The sequence below is a fragment of the Lepisma saccharinum genome, chromosome 20 (assembly GCF_977018435.1).
Source record: "Lepisma saccharinum chromosome 20, izLepSacc3.1, whole genome shotgun sequence".
In the NCBI taxonomy this organism is placed as follows: domain Eukaryota; kingdom Metazoa; phylum Arthropoda; class Insecta; order Zygentoma; family Lepismatidae; genus Lepisma; species Lepisma saccharinum.
The window spans coordinates 30,535,512-30,555,681 of NC_139248.1; the positions used below are offsets into that span (position 1 = coordinate 30,535,512).

Genomic DNA, 20,170 nt, shown 5'->3' on the forward strand with positions numbered 1-20,170 from the left:
ATCAGTGAAAGTCTGATTTCATGAATTTCAATACTGGAACAATTTTCTTTAGAACTGAACCTTTGGATCTATTTGATTTAGTTTTCTGATTTAATTTAGCCACCATCCTATGGCTTGCCTGTTAAAAAACGTTATTCTGTTTTTAACCATTGGGCAAATGAAGAGACAACTTTGAAGATAACTTCATTTTATATCTGTACCAAGCATATTTACCATTAGATGGGCATGAAAATATGAACAAAACTAGCTATTGAAAGTAAATAATGATTATTTATGTTCATGTCCCTAACTCGTAAAATAATAAGTGTGAAGATGTTAGGTTTTGTTACATTTAGAAATGAAAAAATATCAACATAATTAGAACAATTAATTACGTCATGTTCCCATATGGTAGTGTCACATTGATGGCTTTTGCGTGATGATTCCTGAGATATCCTACTAGCGATTCTGTACATGAGGAGGGAGGGAAAAGTGGAGGAAGAGAATCTATGTAAGCCATTGCAAAAATGAATATATGCTGAGAAAGTTGCAAGTTTGGTTCAAAAACAATTTGATTTCAGTGAAAGCAAGTTTTTTCTCATTAAGATTATCTCTTTATTTCTGAATTTGAGAGTTTTAAAGGATTCATGCACTTATGTATAACTTTCAAGGAATCAGAAACTTCTCTTATCTAATTCTCATTCTAATTTTCATATAACATTCTCATATGTTAATACCTTTTTCTTGTATTTTTCTGATTTTGCACTACTTTTCTGTCACTTTTTGGATAATTATGATGAAGACGATGAGATGATGATTACATGAAATGATGAAAGAAGCACTTATGCCCAGGCTAGGATTTGAACGTTGAACTTTGTTACAGAGACAATGAGTCGATCTCTCAGATGATTTTTACAGCTTTCCTTTAGTATGCTCCAAAGTTCAAATATTGCAAATTTTCTGTTAGGAGATAAAAAGGAAGCATTAAAATGAAATTGTGAGAATACTTATTAATTATTTCACTGTAATTAGGAAAAAACATGAACTTAGTTTTCAACTAGTAATTAATTTAAATAGTACTTGGCCTTGTCCTTGTGATCGATAGAGATTCAAGAAATGGTAGTCATTTATGTGCTATATAGTACACCATTATTGGCTCTTATTCATTATCCTACACTAAATTTGTTGCGAACATAATTTCTTAAAACATTGATATTAATGTTACATTTGTTACTCCACTCTTTATGTTCACTCCAGTTCATTCTCCATGGTTTGCTACTCTGCGAGGTAATTGTGCAATTTGTATTGCAGCACATACAAATTATTGATTAAATATTTCCTTCAATGATAAAAATCTACTCAAGGCTTACAACAACTTTCCATTTGAGGTTTGTCATGTTGATAACAGATAGTGAGATCATGCATCACATCATAGTAGTTATCTTTGGAAATATTGAAACAAGAATTCACGTTGAGTTTTTGCTGGTGCAACACAAGTTAAAATACAAGGAAAAACATTGTACTTTATTAAAAGTGCATGTGTAATAAACATAGCAGGAAACAATCACATTGGCTGGATAGTATAAGACTTGTTTATTACACATGCACTTTTAATAAAGTACAATATTTTTCCTTGTATTTTATCTTTGTGTTGCACCAGCAAAAACTCAACGTGAATTCTTGTTTCAATATTTCCAAAGATAACTACTCTGATGTGATGCATGATCTCACTTTGTCTTATACTCATTGCAGAATGAAAGTAAATATGACATTCATGTGTACAAAATTGATGATTATCGGAAATTTATTCAATGTACATGCAATTATTGTAGAATATATTGACATGAGACTTGCACGAGTCGAATAGTTAGGCTATACAATCTTCACGCAGACACACAAAAGATTGCTGCACCCTGCAGGTATACTTACTACAAATGTTTGGATAAAAAAAAATCCTTCTTTCTTTCATAATAACACAAATGTCTGCACCTATTAGACTAAAATGAAAGTAGAATAAAGATTAGTAAATTTCAGAAAACAGATAATAGTGAGGGAATTTCCATTGCACACTTACTGCTTTATTGGTACTCCGTTATTATAAATGTACATGCCATATTTTCTTCCATCACATGACTGATACATGTTATAATTATTAATGTTTGTACAGGCAGTAGCTATTTATTCAGTTTTCTGCACTTTCTAAATCTACATGTTTTCTGTAAATCTTTTGTCCATGCAGTATATATTATGTACCACAGCTATGCCATGGCATGGCAGTTGAATAGACATGGGTGATACAAATTAGAGGTACCGGTTTCTGCAGTGTAGACTTACAAAATCACATACACGGGGATGGGACATATTAACTGGTTTGCTCTTGGTTGTTGTTTTAAGTCTACAGTTTCTCTTGGTATCAGCCAGAGTTGTTAAAGGTCCAGTAATTTTAAATAAATTCAATTATGGTCCAGGAGAAAAAGTCAGCAAGCGTAAATGGGTTCTGGACCATGAAGAACCTTTTTATCTCTAAAGTATTTCAATTTGGTCCTGGAATCTTTTTTCCGGATCAATTTAAAAACAGTCCAGGAATTTTTTTCTGGATCAATTTTAATACGGTCCAGGAACCTTTTTTTTTCTGGATCAATTTAAATATGGTCTAGGGGACATTTTTTCCAGATCAATTTAAATATGGTCCAGGAACCTTTTTTTCTGGATCAATTTGAATACAGTCTAGAAACCTTTTTTCTGGATCAGTTTAAATAGGGTCCAAGTTCTGTATTGAAATGAAAAAATATACAACTTGGGCTGAATGTAAATTGTGCGAGAACAAAGGTCCCCGTCCTGTTACGGAATCCAATAGAACCCATTAGAATGTATGAGTTCCTGGATATTTAACAATCACAGTGGTTTAAAAGGTCCAGGAATTTTCAATAAAATCAATTCCCGTCCGGGAGAGAAAATCAGCAAGTGTAAATGGGTTCTAGTTATATAAAGAACATTTTTATGTTTAAACTACTTCAACTCAGTCCAGGAACCTTTTTCTCAGGATAAATTTAAATATGGTAGAGTAGCCTTTTTTCCAAACGAATTTAAAAACGGTCCAGTAACCTTTTTTGCCGGATATTTTAAATATGGTCCAGTAACCTTTATTCCAGATCAATTTAAATCATGTCCAAGTTCTGTATTGAAATGAAACAATACACAACTTGGACTGAATTTAAATTGTGGGAGAACAAATGTTCCAGTCCTGTTGTGGAACCCAACAGAACCCATTAGAATTTAATGGTTCCTGGACTTTTGACAAACCTGGTATCAGCTAATACAAGTATATGAGTCTTATTAGTAAAATTGCCAATGCGTTTATAGATTTGATATGTTTATAAATAGATATAATTTAGCACATAATTCTGCCATTTTGTTATAATTTGTATGATTATCAAGGCATAAATAATATTCCATATGTTTTTTTAAAATTTCCAAATATGTGGCCTCTTTTTACATAGGTAAACTGCACTGTAGTTACCTGGTTTTGTGCATTGCTGATAAGACTTTTCATTCAATATTTTCCATGTATATTGTATTAGTAGGCAGTCGGTTATTAATTAGTATCAGAGAGTTTTATATGAGTACGTTAGTTGTATTGGTTACAAATTCATATCTGTCATTGTTTGTTTGTGTTTGTATGTGGGTGGGTGCACATGTACTCCTGCTTAAAGTGACATGTATGCTCTTTTCAAGCACAGCAACTGTGACACTTTGTATGAACAGCTATATGTATGTGGGGGGATATGCAGAATGCTTTATTTACAAGTACAAGTTTCACTGCATTATTATTATTACGAGTATATATAAAGCGGTGGATTTTTGTTTACTTTCATGCAGATTGATGAAAGGTGGTGCTGCTTCTGGATTCAACCATGTCACCGATACTTTCGAACCCTCATTGTTCAGAGTGAAGGGGAAGAGAACACCCACGGTCACGCAGATGGCTTCTATTGCCTGGGAGCACTTCAACAGTGGAGACATCTTCATCCTGCAGACCAAGGAGATTGTCTTTGTGTGGGTGGGTCGCACTGCAAACAACATGGAGAAGATCCAGGCTGCCAAGGTATAGAACTTTCTGCTTTAATTATTATTGTTGGTATCCGTTTATTTTAATGTTGAGAAAGTTCAATAAAATACTAGGGTAAATCAAAAAGTAAGTTACACCCCCTGTATAAAACAAACAAAAGACATTAGAAAGAAAATAATTATTGTTAAAAAATGTATGAACATTTAACTTTTTTCGACATAGTCACCAAAGTATTCCAAGCCCTTTTTGAATCGTGTGACCAGTTTTTTTTTAGTTCTTGTGTGTAAGAATTCCATCCAATTTCAATTGAGTTGACTTTTGTGCTCATCGGTTAACAATCGCGGCACCCAGTGAGAGCACAGTTTACGATACACCCAACTGGTGATGAATCAGCATAGACACACTATCATAGGATATGTTCAGTTCACTTGCAATCTCTTTTAATTTTCACGAGGCGGTTGGCAAGGATGATTGTATTCACACGCTCCATTTTGTCAGTAGTGTTCACAGTTTGTTCAGCTTGTTCATAAAAATTTCTTCGGACTTACTTTATTTTCCTAAATTCGAGACATATAGGACGAGATATGGATGGGAAAGAAATTACGTCCACACACCAGATGGGACTGCAGGCCAAATGTCTGCAATTTCGTGAAAGTTTTGGAATTTCTGCGATAAGAAAACTACATTGGGACTGTCAAACCAGTTATCATTTTTTTCCCAGCTGAAAATTTTGTCTACTGTTTTCAGTAGATCTGTAGGTGTTTTGGTACATCTACTGTGTTTAGATTTTCAAATAGATATAAAAGCAAATTGCAAATCAGGAGGAATGAAAAGTTAAATTTACAGCCAACAAGTTGAGTTACATACACTGTATATGAAGAGAATATTTCACTTGTATTTCTTCTACTGTACACATACAGTAGGCCTACTGAACTTGTTTAGTAGAAGTTCAGTAGGAAACCATTGAGTTTCAGTAGATTTCCGAGAGACACAGTAGAGTTTAGTTGATAACAGTACATTCTGTCTACTGAAAACAGTAGAAATTTCCAGCAGGAAAGACGTCGTCTTAAAGAAATTTGGTTTTAAAAAAAGCAGTGCAAGAAAACCAAGTAAACATCGTAACATTCTCAAGTTGTTTGATACGAGATGAACAGAAAAGTATCAATACTAAGTAACATGACTTCGTGACTACATACACACAACTTTGTCGGGTCCAGCACCCCCCCCCCCCTGCTCCCCAACAAGCTTCCGGTCAGCAGTGTCCTGGATTTTTACTTATGAAATAAAGCAACACTAATCATATCAAAAGTTGAACCCCCCTCCTTTACGTGAACTATATATATGCCCATGTATGTATATATCTGGCACTGTAAGTACAATTTCATACTTCTTAGATTTATTATGCAACTTAATACTTATCTACCTCTGTATTGGCATTTTTGGCACAGCATGCTATGGGATTAGGGGTCTCAGTTTTGAATCCCAGACTGGGCATGGGTGTTCATTGTGAGTGTCCCTTCATCAATTTCATCATATTATCACTCATCCTCTCATTGTGATTAGCCAAGAGCGGCAGAAGAAGCGATGTTTTATAACAAAAATCCAATAAAAAAATCAAGTAAGTTAATATTTGGATGCACACGTTGCTTGTCAAATATCCTACATTTCAAAATGAATACACAAAATTAACTTGGTCTCAATCAGGTATTTTAGATATGTGGATTAAAGGAGCTATTACACATGAGGATTTCCTCCTCTCAGCAAGGTGGCAGCACATGCAATCGGGTTCAACCTGCTTGGAGAAATCTAAGTCAACTCCCAGACAGATATCCAGACCACAACAATGGGGGAAAAGTGATTTTGAAGCTGCATGTAATGGCAGCAGGTTTTGAACAGCTTCTCCATGGTGCCCTTTTGATGTTCATGCATGATTTCAATGAAAAGTGACAACAAAGTGGATGATAAAATGATTAAACACAACCAGTAAAAATCCCTCCAGTACAAGCACATAGAATGCAAGGGAAAAGTGAATGAAATTAGTGATGAACAGTTTGAATTCACATACTTTGTGCATGACTATATAAGCATATCAAACTTTAAATTTTGAAGTCTTGAGTGCCCTTTTTCAGAAATTAAAAGTATAAAAAAGTATACAGGTTAAAAATTTGTGGATGTGGGAGAAGTCAAAAACACAAGTAATTGCATTGTGTCATGATCAAAGAAAACTTGCATGAGAAAACTGAGTTTGAAATTAGTGATTAATGAGAATGTATTTGACTGATGCCACCAAAGGTCAAAGGTAAACTTCCTCATGCATATTGCACCTTACCATAAAGGTACATAGAGGGACTCATGCAGCATCAATCTCCAAGGGATGTCCATAGGATATGCACAATATCTAAATCAGATCCATGGATATTATGGATATCCATTAGACATCCATGGGGTATCCAGTTATAATGCCCATTGGTCATCCATGGGATATCCAGTCTTGGATATTCAGAGGATCTCTAGTGTTGGCTATACATGGCAGTGATGTGTGATGATGTCGACACTTGAGGTAGCAATCAGTGGCATGCTCAAGGGAGCTTTAGGGCCGAGTTTTCCTTAAAAAAAAAAAAGAATGTCAATAACAGGAAAATATTGCAAAATGATGAATGAGTACTAAAAAAGTACACGTAAGCCCCACCCCCATTCAAAAATAAAAAAAACGATTTAATTTGACTACTTGGCCATGGGTATTCCTTGTGTGTGTCCCTTCATCAATTTTATTGTATCATCTTTGCAATTAGCCAAAGTGGCGGAAGAGTGAAGTAAAATAAACCAAATCAAGCAATCAATCAATGATTTGATTTCATTTTTATTACTTAGCATCACTTTTTTTGTCACATTTGGTTAATTGCAAAGATTATACGATAAAATTAATGAAGGGACAAACACAAAGAACACCCATGGCCAGGTCGGTGTTTGAAACCAGAACTCCTGGTGTTGTAGTGTGCTGTGATAACCACTTTCACACGGTTGGTTGATTTGGTGTTTTAAGTCCACTTTATGCACAGAAACAAAACAAATAACAAAACACACTTTTTGTAGTTTCTTCAATAATATTCATTTGTCTTTTTGAGTTCTGAGATACATTTTTCATTCCAAATTATTTCATTATTCACTGCAGAGTACAATACATAGGAACAAGAATGCGGGCTCATCACGGGTTTGATTGTACATATGTGGTCCCTTCATCAATTTCATCATATCATCACTCATCCTCATTTTCGAGATAACCAAATGTGGCAGAAAAGCAAAGTAAAATAAACCAAACCAACAACAATATGAACGTGCATTCTCTTGCCCAAATAAATACATCCGTATTTATGACTGTTAGAGGCCAAAAGATTAGTATATTTAAATAAAACACTAGTAAAACGAGAGTGAATGAGAGCCTGAGCACATATTTGTAATTTAATCATTATATATTCCATATTTGAAAAAAAAAAAGAAAAGAAGGAAAGCATAACATTATTGTCTGCACATAACACGTTTCCATTTCATAAATAATAAAACTACATCCCATATTATACATACATATTGTACAACGTGTAAAAGGTTGTGTAAATACAGAGAACATAAGTACTGCAGAAAATTTTACCCTGAGTTCTTTAGAGGATTTACCAAAAAATCTATGGGAAACCAATCCTCTATCTGTCCTATAGGACTGGGAGACCTGAAAGCACGAGCTTTCAACCATTCCAGTGGGAGGGTGTGGGGGGGGGGGGCGGGCGAGGAGGCAAGGGAGGTAGAAGCAGAAATCTTCCTTTCCTCTTTGGGTGGCCGTTTCTACCTGGAACTGGTCAGGTGGAGGAAGAGCAAGCTAGGCCAGCTTTGCCCACGGATCGCACTAAGGGACAAGAAGCACGTGGAAAAAAAAGTGTTGCATATGAACTGTGACTTTAACAAGACAATAAATATTGTGATTTGAAAATAATTAGAGATGTGAGATTGATTGATCTGTCTCTGCTAGACTAGCTACTCCTCAGTGCATGTCACTGATACATGGGATGTATAGTATATATCTACATGCTATTAAAAATTGTCATGTTTCTATATCCGTGGAAAGCTTCATTCATAATGTCTAGTATGTGGAGGTAGGCCTCTACACATTCTCAATCTCAGCCATTTCTGGAGGTGGTATGATCAACACTATGCTCCATCTTTAATCCCCAAGAGTTGTTCCCAGGTACACATTTATTTGGGGTCAGATGAACCCCAGAGCCACTTTAAACAGGGACAAAACCAGAGAAATTCTTAACCTTACATCACTCACCACTAAATTTTAAGTATTTTCTATAAAATATGTTAGATTCTAAAGAAAGGATTATAAAGTTTTAAGTTTAATATGCAAAATTATAAATTGAATATTAATTACTGTATTGATTTTGTATGAACATTGTTGGAGATGTATATGGACTATCTTCTGGATATACTGCATTTTAGATTAGGGGTTATTTTTATTTGTCTTATATTTTATAGGTAGCGCAACAATTGAAGTCTGAGAGAAGTGGCTCGTCTGCTGTCTTTGTGGATGATGGACGAGAACAGACTCTCAAAGACGTGGAGCGTCGCTACTGGGAAAAGTTCCTGCCATTGAAGAGCCGTGACGTGAAACCAGCCGAAACTGCAGGGGAAGATGAACTAGTTGAAGAAAACACAAGGAGCTCATTGCGGCTGTATCACTGTAGTGACCAAGGGGGCACCCTGAAGGTGACGGAAGTGAAAAGTGGGCCCCTCTTCCAGGCAGATCTTAACTCTGATGATTCTTTCATAGTGGACAATGGAGTGGCCGGGATATGGGTTTGGGTCGGAAAGAGGGCCTCGAATAAAGAGCGTGTGGAAGCCATGAGGAATGCACATGGCTTTGTGAAAAAGAAGAATTACCCCACACACACACCTGTCACTCGTGTCATTGATGGAGGGGAGCCTGTGGAATTCAAGATGCTGTTCCAGTCGTGGAGGGATCCTAACCAGACAACTGGTATAACAAGGCAGTTTTCTAGTAAGTTTCTGTCCATATTATATTACAGGGATAGAATGATCTGGAAGTTTCATAGATATCATACAGAATCAATATAGAATTCAACAAAACCAATAATGTAGGGTATGGACAGATGGGGATCTGCAATCTAGGGGAGAGGAACTTACTGAGGGGTGCAAAGTGTTGTTAACCGAAAAAACAAAACAAAAAACATGCAGTCTGGCTGCCTTAGCCGAAAACCATGGACAGAAATGTGCCTGGACTTGTTCAATGTCAAAATAGGGGTGACTGCAGAAATAACAGACCTCTAATTAAAGACTGAAAACTATGAGCTTTTGTTTGAAGCTGTGCATAATCCTGGGGCTAGAAATATGGTGAAGATGTACATTAGAGCTTGTTAAGTTTTCACTTTTGTGATGAAATTATTTGTACTCACTTGTGTAGTGTAATATGTAGAGTTATATACTTCTTAGTAAACTTAAAAATTTCAATCTTTGTGGTGCAATGACTCACAATTTTCAGAATAGTTGTTACAAGTAGAAATATGAAGGTATTCTCTCCGCCATGAGAGTATCCCCCTCTCTACAAAATTTTTAGCTTAAAAGTTGACCCATATAAAAAGGCTCATGTTTCCGGTCTGGTACCTGGAGGTCTGTGGCAGCAATGACATTTTGGGAAGTTAAGGGTTCCGTGAAAATAGTTTGCTGTGGAAACATCAATGAAGTAAGTAGAGATATGTTTCAAATTATGGAAGGGTTCTGAATGAAAATAAAAACAAAACGAATCTATATAAACAAAATTTGACAGCATAGTTTGGCTGGTGCCTCTACCTGCTTCCCCTCTAGCATTTGGAATAGACCTTTCCAGGTAGTTTTGTCTTCCCTGGCTTGACTGTATATTTATATAGCTCAGTCTATTAATGTTATTAATATTTCTTGTTTGCAGTAAAGTACACTAATTGCATTATTGATTTTCCACCTTTTATAATTATATGGAGCAAGTACACACACCCACACATTTCTTTTGTTTAAATAAAATGTGTATAGCTTTATCATCAACCATAAAAAAGGTGCCGGTACAACATACCATTGTGTATCGCCAGAAAAAAAAGCACTGGCAAAATCTAACGTAATACTTAATGTCATAATAGTTTTTCTTGTATATATGTATTGCTTGCATTTTCTAAAATTATTTCTCTTGTAGTCTGCGGTTATTACAAGCATAAAAACACAATTTTTCGTTGTGACGTTTCAGGAGAACACACACTCCTTTCATCAGACATTTATTTTTAGTTTGACTAAAGATACAGTTATAACAATGGTTAAGAATTTTTTAAATAAAAAAGAGAATCTGTTATACAATGCAAGGTTATTAGAAGTATAGGTTGGGTCAATCCGTTGTTTACTCGTTATGACGAAACGACGGTAAGAGGTGAATTTATCCATGAAATGAATTCCAAATCTATGCGCTAGTGCTGCACTATGCATATAGGAAACCGTGCCAGAAACTGAACACACGAAATGGAGTACGCAAATGAACATTTCCACCCATTTACATTTTGTGGCTTCAGACAAATTGAAAACAAATATCGATAGGTACTTATTGTTATGCGGGACCGAATATTATTGATTGGAACGGGAATTTTTTTAAATCCCGACATTCGGGACAGGAAATACTCGCAATTTCTCGACTAGGCGGGAAATCTCAAATTCTCATTTTCACCTTAAGTGATTTTCTTAGCATTTCTGTAATGAAAACTAATGATTTCCGGTAAGTTCCAGACACTTGCAATGTAGAAAACGTCAAGAATTAATACCGTTTTAAAATGACCATTCGGTATTTCCCGACTGCTCGGGATCCAGAAAAGTAGGCAAGTCACTTGCTGAAGTCGGGATAGGATTCTTCGGTCACCGAGCTTTGGATTCGTGTGGAAACGCTAACGTGAATCATGCTAATGCTAGAATCTGCAGTGCGCAGATTCTGGGCAGAACCCAGAAGATTATGTACGTAATCTGAAAAGTCAACTTTTAGGTTTACATCGAAGAAAGATCCTTAAGCAAGATGCCTTCGACTCTTTATTATGAGCAGGAATGTAGGGAGTATAATCCTGGTAAATACTTCGCCTACCATTTCTTTGCCATTGGTGTACAATTCTCTCTCGCTTTTTCCCTACATATTCACATAAAGCAATAAAAATACAAACTGCTAACTTTTCATTCCATTTTGGTTATTTATTAAACGGTATGTGTTTGAATTTATATTTGATAAATTTACTTTGCTCTTCCGGCCATTTAAGTCAATTGAGATGATGAAGAAGTGATAAATTAGATGAATGGCCAATCACAGTTCCCCTTACTTACAAGAGCGACCACAAGAAAAAGAACCTTCCTCCTCTTCCGTTCAACTCGGACTATAAGAGAGCATGCTCCACTCTTCCCCTCCCCTCCACACTGGAGAACGGTGCACAGGAGTCGCAAGTCTGCGCAGGTTTCTTTGCTTGTGGTTCCACTATAATAGTAATATAAAATTGTACACTCACCTCACTTAGTTCTCCGGCAGTTTGTTTCTTTATACATCATATTTGGAGAAGATATAAGTCAATGTATAGTTATACGTACACTGTATATAACACACCTTATTACTGACTTCCTTGACCCTGGATGTACAGGGTCAAGGAAAACAAAGAAATGAGCATAATTTTCTCTTCGGTGAAGATGTTGAACCTAAACAAAAAAAAACTCAAATAATGAATTCGACAACGTAAATTGATGAGATTTAGTAGATCATTTGATGAAGTGAACTAATTCTGAGTGGACTAATCGCAAAGGACATAATCAGCTCAGATCCTATTACTTCTTCATGGTATGTGACGTAAAGTTCCCGCCCAACCGTTTGACGGCGTTAGTGGTTATCGCATCTCCTTTTCCACAGCCTGTAGTACACATCCTCATCTTGATATTGTTCTTGTTCTGGTGTTTAATATCTGCATACTGCAACACTGTCGTTTTGTCATTTCACGTGACTTCACATTGAAGTGATGCATTCACTTGGCCGGTCACACGTCATCGCATGCAAAAACTTCAACTGTTACCATGGTTTTGGGCCAGGGCTGATACAATGGATGTTGTCAATGTTACATTGTTGTAATATAGCAACATAACTGTATTTTTATTCCAGAAAAATTTTGATCACATTATTTTTATTAAAAAAATATTATGAATCCCAAATATCATCAGGCAATTCAAAATCATCATTGCTTTCACAGAGTTTCTTGATGTTTTCTGTTACATTAAATTTTAAAGATGGTGGTGGCTTACTCCACTTATGAAAAAGAAAATTCCATAGTGGGTCTATGTTACCATTTTCATTATTTAATTTATTCCAGTGTTCTTCTGCAATGAACCTTCATATCTATGTTTCCCGTTACTTTTTTTATAACCCTTCTCTTTTTAATCAAATGTTTCTCTTCGATGATGTGAGCAGATGCTCAGGCACTCATTGGTTTAGATAAAAAAATATAATTTGAAATTCACTTGTGTAAATTTTACCCCTCCTTATGGGTGTACACAAATTGGATTCATGATGCAGGCAGTCATTTCCCATAAACAGTTATCAATACAGAAATTAGTGAAGTACTTTTTACCAGCAAGCCAATTAAATGTTGACATGCTATTATTTTCCTTTTCTTGTGTATTCAGATATCGTGGTCATTTTTCACTTATGTTTGTAGCTGTATTAATTTGTGGAAATGAAATGTCAGCACAGTATCTTACAGATTTTTTCCATTTTTGCAGACACAAAGATTGCTCGCACAGTGCAGACAAAATTCGATGCCGAGACACTCCATGAGCAGCCAAAGTTGGCGGCCGAGAGCCAGATGGTGGATGACGGAAGCGGCCAGAAGGAAGTATGGCGAGTGGAGAACTTCGAACTGGTGCCAGTTCCTACACAAGAACATGGTCGCTTCTTCTCTGGTGATTGCTACGTCGTTCTCTATACATATTCAGTTGGTGGAAGCAGTGGAAAGTACATTCTATACTATTGGCTGGTAAGTTGTTTGAAATTAATGATAGAATTAGTTTTTAAATATTTGTAAACATGTTTCTTTGGGTCAACGTGCACAATAGTGTTTAGATCTACTCATATTTGTCAGTGCACTAATTCAATTAAAGTTTTATTTGCAGTAACATATGTCACAACAAAAAGCATGGAATCATCATCATCATTCTCAGTCTCTGGATAGTTTGAAGCCTCACCACCTTTCTCTGTTGTGCTACCACTCCTATCTTTCTGCTATGTGTTGTTACTTGCCTGCCCCCCCCCCCCCCCCACACACACACACACTTTACTTCCGCACTCGAGGTTCGGTGCACTTCGTAATCGGCTCTGATTTGTCTAGGGGTATTTTTCATTCTTTGTACGACAAAGCACGTAGGTTGCAACAAGTCAACATAATTATATAATTAACTACAAATTCCAAGAGACAACGGATAACCTTTGCGAAACCTTTTTCATCAGGGGGATAAATTACCTTGTCCAGCAACTGTAAAAATAAAACAGAATTTTTGGGTATTTTCTAAAGTTTAATTAACGTAAATTTAAATATATAAAAGTCGTATCCGAACGTTCATTTCTCTAATTATCAGGCCAAAACTCTAATTTTGATGTTGGAAATCTCTTGTCACAAGGTAGAGTAGCGTTACCTCCAAGAAACGTTTTAACAGGTGCGAGGTTGCCCGACATGTACATTTCTCAACACTCCATGGTGACAAGACACTAGGCTGCCTGGTGCACTGTAATTACTTGAAAATAACATCCAGTACAAACTACCTTTTACCTGTAAATTGGTCACCAAGGCACTAGCTTGCCTGGCAATCCAATCTCTTAGCATCCGATGTGGGAGATCTGTCCTCCGATCCGAGCTGGCCGAAGCACGAAGCAAAACAGCCTCTCCCTTCCAAGTCTCAGTTCCAACAGCCCACCTCCCCTAACTCTCATGTGGGAGTTTATATATGTTTGGTTGGTGTCTGTTTCCAATGGCTCTTCTTTAAAAATTTTTTAAAGACACCCACCTTACCTTGAACGTTTGAGACAGGAAGAAAGAACAGAGTGCTACATGGAATATACGAACCTAAAAATGCATAATAAATTGAGATACACTTATCACATATACATATTTTTATACACGTAATTACCTAATTAATTAACATTTTAATAAATATTTCAATAAGGAAGAAAACACTGTTGCCCTGACACGGGGGCAAGGTAACAGTGTCAACACTTTTTCTGCTAAGTAGCAAAACTACTAACTTTTTTTACTCAAGCTTTCACCACATGATGTTGAGTAAAAGCTTGAGTAAAAAAGTTAGTTGCCAAAACTTGACTTTTCTAAGTTTTGCTACTTAGTGAAATGATGACATGTGTTGCAAGTTATGCTTTAACTTTCTCGATTGAATTTTTGAATGAATGAAATTTTGAATATTTGAATTCTTCCATCTTTTTTCTGCTCTATCATTCCTCTCTTTCAATTCACATTTGTGAGAAGAGGATATTTGAAATTATTATTATTACAATATTGTGCTTGAAAATAATTAGGGTAGAGCTGATACTACTTAAATTTAAATTGGTTGATTTAAATTTTTTGGGTGCGATACTACTTTCAACAGATACCCATACCAATAGCGATCTTATCAATTCTCACCAATTCAGATACCAATACCTGAAGTTTTTCAAAATTTTGATCAATTATGTACATCAATTTAACAAGAATTTTGCTTAAAAAGATTCAAGAATTGCATCAGAATATTAAAATACATGTTATCGCCAAATCCAGTTTTTCAAGAAAAATTGGTGCAAAATGAATGGAAAGTTTGAATTGTCACATGGAATTTTTGAGGATCTTGTGAAAACAATGCAATGAAACTATCGGCTGGAATTGGTAAATAAATGCCAACTGATATTTTCAGATACTGATACCAATATATTCGCATTGGTATAGGCTCAGTCTTAAAAATAATATATATATATATATATATTTATGCATATTTTTTAGGTTCTCTTATTACAGCACTATACTAGTGTCAAAATTATATAAAAATTTTCTCTGTAATCAAAATTGCAAAGTTGGTTTAAATATTGTAATATTAAGAATTCTGATGTGTAATTTTCAGACAACATTGGCAATCTCTAGACCAATCAGTTAACTTTTTCATTTCAATGTTTTATTAACATACGAGGGTCGTTCAAGTCAAACGGGGATTTTTTTTAAAAAAAAATAGAAGAAAAAATTTCAAAGTGTGGTAACTGGATTTATTTTTCCTCATAACCTCCTGCTACAGTTATACACTTATCCCAGCGTTTAACTAACGCCTGGAATGCTTCGGCATAGAAAGATTTATCATTAAGGTGGAACCATTGTCGGACAGCATTCTTCACTTCATCATCAGTGTTGAGATGTTTTCCTCTAAGGAATTCCTTCAGGGGTCCAAACAGGTGAAAATCACTTGGCGCTAAGTCAAGACTATAAGGGGGTGTGGTAATATCTCCCAGCCGATTTCCTGGAATGTTTGGAATGTGTGTTGAGCGGTATGCTGTCGTGCATTGTCTTGCAAAAAGAGAACACCCTTTGTGATGAAACCCGGACGTTTCTTCCGTAAACTCTTAAGCACATCATGCAGAACACTGCAGTAATACTCACTGTTGATAGTATAGTATTGATACTTGCAATTTCATGACAGGTTATGCGACGATTGTCCAGGATCAGCTGCTCCACGCGCTGAATGTTCCCAGGAATGACTGCCGTGGGCTGTGATCCACCATGACCGGGATCATCAGTAATAGAGATACGGCCATCTTTGAAGCGCTTACACCATTCAAATGTCTTACTGAGACAGAGTGTCTCATCACCGTACTGAGACTGAAGTCGTCTGTAAATTTCAGCAGGTTTTCTGTCCTCGTTCACTAAAAACTTCATCACAACGCGCTGTTCCATGTAGACGTTCACACTGTTGTCCGCCATCTTGAATAACGGTCTATGTAGAAGCACGGGAAATAAGCGCCGCCTACCAGTAACAGCACACAGTTGCCAGTTCCTACTGCATACAAAACCTCCAGCCTAGGCATCTATTTAAACCTAGGGGGAAAGAAAGTCCCCGATTGACTTGAACGCCCCTCGTATTTGTAAGCATGAGGAAGAGTTTGGGGCAATTCTATTACATGAAACGTGAAGATGTTGAGAGATCATGTGAAGTTATCATGTAAGCTCCATTTAAATTTATGAAAGTAGTAATTTGTAAATACTTTTTTCAGGGGTTGCATTCAGCGCAGGATGAAAGAGGTGCGGCTGCACTGAAGACTATTGAGAAGGATGACGAGTTGGGAGGTGCTGCAGTGCAAGTGAGGGTGCTTCAGGGAAAGGAACCAACCCACTTCATGGCTATTTTTGGAGGAAAGATGGCCATCTTCAATGGGGGAAAGGCTTCCTCGTTTGACGGTAAGTAGAATTAGAACTCTCTATTTGAAGTAATTGTATTGTATTGTAAAAGCCCACTCGCTAATATTTTTTTTTAATAAATGGATAGATAAACAGAGATATGGTGTATACATTAGGACTGAGTCACTTTGGTGGCTGAGAATGTTAAGTCGTTTACTTGCAATCTCACTACCGAGTCCCAACCTGAGCATGAGTGTTTTGTGAGCACACCCATGCCCTGGCGAACAATATTAATTTAAGAGGATGCCAATATTTTCTCTGCTCTTGATGATGTGCATGCTCCCATAACTACAGCTGCATGGACAGAATTTTTTTTTCATCCATACATCGAGGAGCGTTCAAAAAGTAATTCCAGTAGTGGGATTGGTGGTATTATAAACCCAATTTTAAGTGTAGAAAAGGCGAGGCTATTTGATTGAATAATCTGATTTACCCATACTTAAAACAAAGCCAAGAGAGGCCTATACCCCAATTCTTCAGGTGTGATATGCTCTGATTTTTAAGAAATTCTGAATTTCTAGTGTAGAAAAGGCGAGGGCTCAACAGATAGATTTACCTATACTTAAGACAATGGCAAGAGGGGCTTATACCCTAATTCTTCAGGTATGGAGGTTCGGGTTTAAGTCCTCATAAAATGTGAAGCCTCCCCTGATGGCAAAATGATAATATTGTTGCCTTGTAAACAAAAGGCTCGGGGTTCGAGTCCTGATAAAATATTTAAGATTGAAAACATGTGGCAAAATAATATCTCCACAAGTGAGATTTTGAGAATAATTACTGCTAGTTGATAGCCCCGAGATCTGAAACCCTGGTAAAAAATGTTTTACAACAATATATTGTACAAAAACTGAATTTCTTAATTTTCTTATTTTCTCATGTTTTATAACCACCCGCTTAATACAATAGAGGAAGAGTGGGTAGGCATAATTAATTGCCTCCATGTCCTGCCGGCACGCAAGAGATAAAATCTACACGCTAGAACGGAACATTAATGGATTTTTCTGTGCGATTCACTGAAGGGGCCATTAATCTTTCTGTGCGTGTAACATGTCTGCAACATGTAAAAATGTAACAAAGATTGAGATAAAGATACACATTTTCTGACATAGAGGCAATGAACTGCCCCTCTTCATGTTGAAAGCAATTCTGTTCTGATAATATAAGCCTAGGCAAAGACTTGGAAAATATTATGACAGAAACAAAATCCAATTTTGTCTGTATCAAGGTCTTCAGAACCTAGTAAAATGTGGGCATATTCTATTTGGAGACGTGTTAATATTGTGGCCTTGTAATCAGAGGCTTTGGGTTCGAGTTCTGTATAAGATTGAAATATATACAACTGCCCACACATAAGATATTCACTGCTAGCTGATATACAGTTGAGGTTTGTGTGTTGTACAACAGGATAATAGAGCAAATATCTTCTAGAATTGCTCTGTGACCCTCTCATTTCTTACATCATAAACATATGATTTTTCTCCTATGAGAATAACACTACATATGGTGTCATCAGGTAATGCCTCATGGAATTCACAGATAATTTTAATGTTTGTCCTGTCATTCACCACAACTTGTTTCCTTTTTGAAGCATTGATTACAAACATGGGTCTCTGTGCTTTGAATTCATCTGGTGTGTAATACATGTCAGTATTGCCTGTAGTGACCCTCTTGAAAGCCGAAAAGGCCTCATATAATTTGAGGAAATCATTCTTGGACATGTCTAAATTGTAATTTTCTCTGGGAAATACCTCATTTCTGCCATTTTTAAGATATATGTTCTTGATGTTGCAGTTATCAAATTTACTTGAATTTTTTTCCTGATTGTTGTGTCTCCCAGTCTGAAACAATACCACTACAAAATCAGGCATGTCAAATTGTATGCTGGAGAATGAATTTGTGGCATCAAATTCATAATAAGAACCAGTTGCGGGCTTCTGTACACATTGATATGTATAAAATTGCAGAGGAACCTGTGGATTTTTTATTATATCAGCTTTGTATTTAAGAGCATAACTGGCCTCGTACTCAACAACAGGGATTCTTAACTCCATAGTCTGAATAATGCATTTGCCTGCATCTGGTAGGGTATTGGGCAGAGCTTCCCCTGTAGAGTTTATTGCACTGTACCTCATCAAGGCATTGTTATCATTTGCAGCTCTTCTAAATGTGATTCTTAAACCACCCTTCCACATAATATCTTTGAAATCTGAGAAGAATCCTGGCAACAGGCGCATAGGGAACAGTACAGTGTGGTTTTTAGATAATATCTTATCACCAGCTTCAAATCCACTGATTTTGTAGTATGAAGCCTCGGTTTTGGATAATTTTAGTGTGGCCAAAGCTGTGGAGGTAATGCCGGGATAATCCACTCTGTTTATAACAACGCCATGCTTTCTGATCTCAATTTCAGAGAACAGATGAGGCACAAAATTATCTACCAATCTTATATTTGAATTTGCCGGATAATCGGTACCATCGAGCTTTACAACATCAAATTTGATGTATAGATCTGCTCTGTGGGGGTGTATAAATCCATCCCCTACATCAAGATCAACCTCAATTTCTGTGTTGGGTTGATTTCAATTTGCAAATGTCCTCCTGTTTGGGGGGAATGATTGTAGCTCATAACTCTCAATATTTTCCATTTTCTTCTTGTATGTATTTTTATTTAAATGTTAATCTCTATGATTGCAGTTGTTGTGGCTCCAGCAAAATCAATTCTTCTTTTTCATTAGTGACCATCAATTCAATGTAATCTATTCTATTATGACACACAGGAAAATATAATGTTGGGGATGGATTGTAGATGATGGGCTTCATGAATTCAGAATTAGGTTTGAATGTTGCAATAATGCCTGTTTGTTTGTGGGTGCCTATGCTATTTGATTTGGTGATCATACCTTCAGCCACATTACAGTGAATATTCAGAGTCTCTATGGCTAAGAATTTGGGTATATTCATAGCAGTGTGTTTGATGCCTGGTTCAAGTTTTGTGTTGTTCTCAAATCCTAACAGCTCTCCAATAGTACCCAGATTCACTGTTTCTGTGGCAGATACAATTTCTACTCTGTGAGTGACAGAATTTTGAGTTAAAACTACACCTCTGGGTAATTGAGCATTTAGTGTGGAGAGATTATATTGCCCTGGAGTGATGACAATTTTTTCATCCCCTACTGCAATTGTGTTGTTGTGGTGTGTAATATTAGGAATTAGGTACATGCCATAAAATGCCCTGAGAGCTATTGTTTTAGGATATACAATGTCATCATGCAATTTGAGTTTCAATATTGAATTTTGGCTGGTGAGATGAAATACCCCCATGATTTTTCAGATACCACAAGGCTTTTTGAAAATCTTCAATTGATGGTTTATTTATTTGAGACATATATCTAAGAACAAACAAACACAAATGTCCGCAATTAACATCTCTGAAGTTTTGAACACGGGCATTATTGTAATAAAGATTAGCTGATTTTAGATATTTTATTAAATTTTCAGGTGGAACACCTCCAAATGAATCAAACACAAATGCCTCATCTTTTAAATATTTAAGATAACAAATCCAGTGAGTGCCCTGATTTTTGTACTCATCCAAATTAAC

The 20,170-nt window shown here is 36.3% G+C and overlaps 1 protein-coding gene across 5 annotated transcripts in view; it reads left to right on the plus strand.

Moving 5' to 3' along the window:
- LOC146003848 (advillin-like) overlaps positions 1–20,170 on the plus strand; it is a 143,306-nt gene that overhangs the window by 73,483 nt on the left and 49,653 nt on the right. For all 5 annotated transcript variants that reach the window (XM_083142310.1, XM_083142309.1, XM_083142308.1 and 2 more), the window contains exons 5-8: positions 3,859–4,084; positions 8,576–9,098; positions 12,872–13,125; positions 16,386–16,569. In XM_083142310.1, coding sequence (XP_082998436.1) covers positions 3,859–4,084; positions 8,576–9,098; positions 12,872–13,125; positions 16,386–16,569 — 1,187 coding nt within the window. The remainder of the gene's footprint in view (positions 1–3,858; positions 4,085–8,575; positions 9,099–12,871; positions 13,126–16,385; positions 16,570–20,170) is intronic.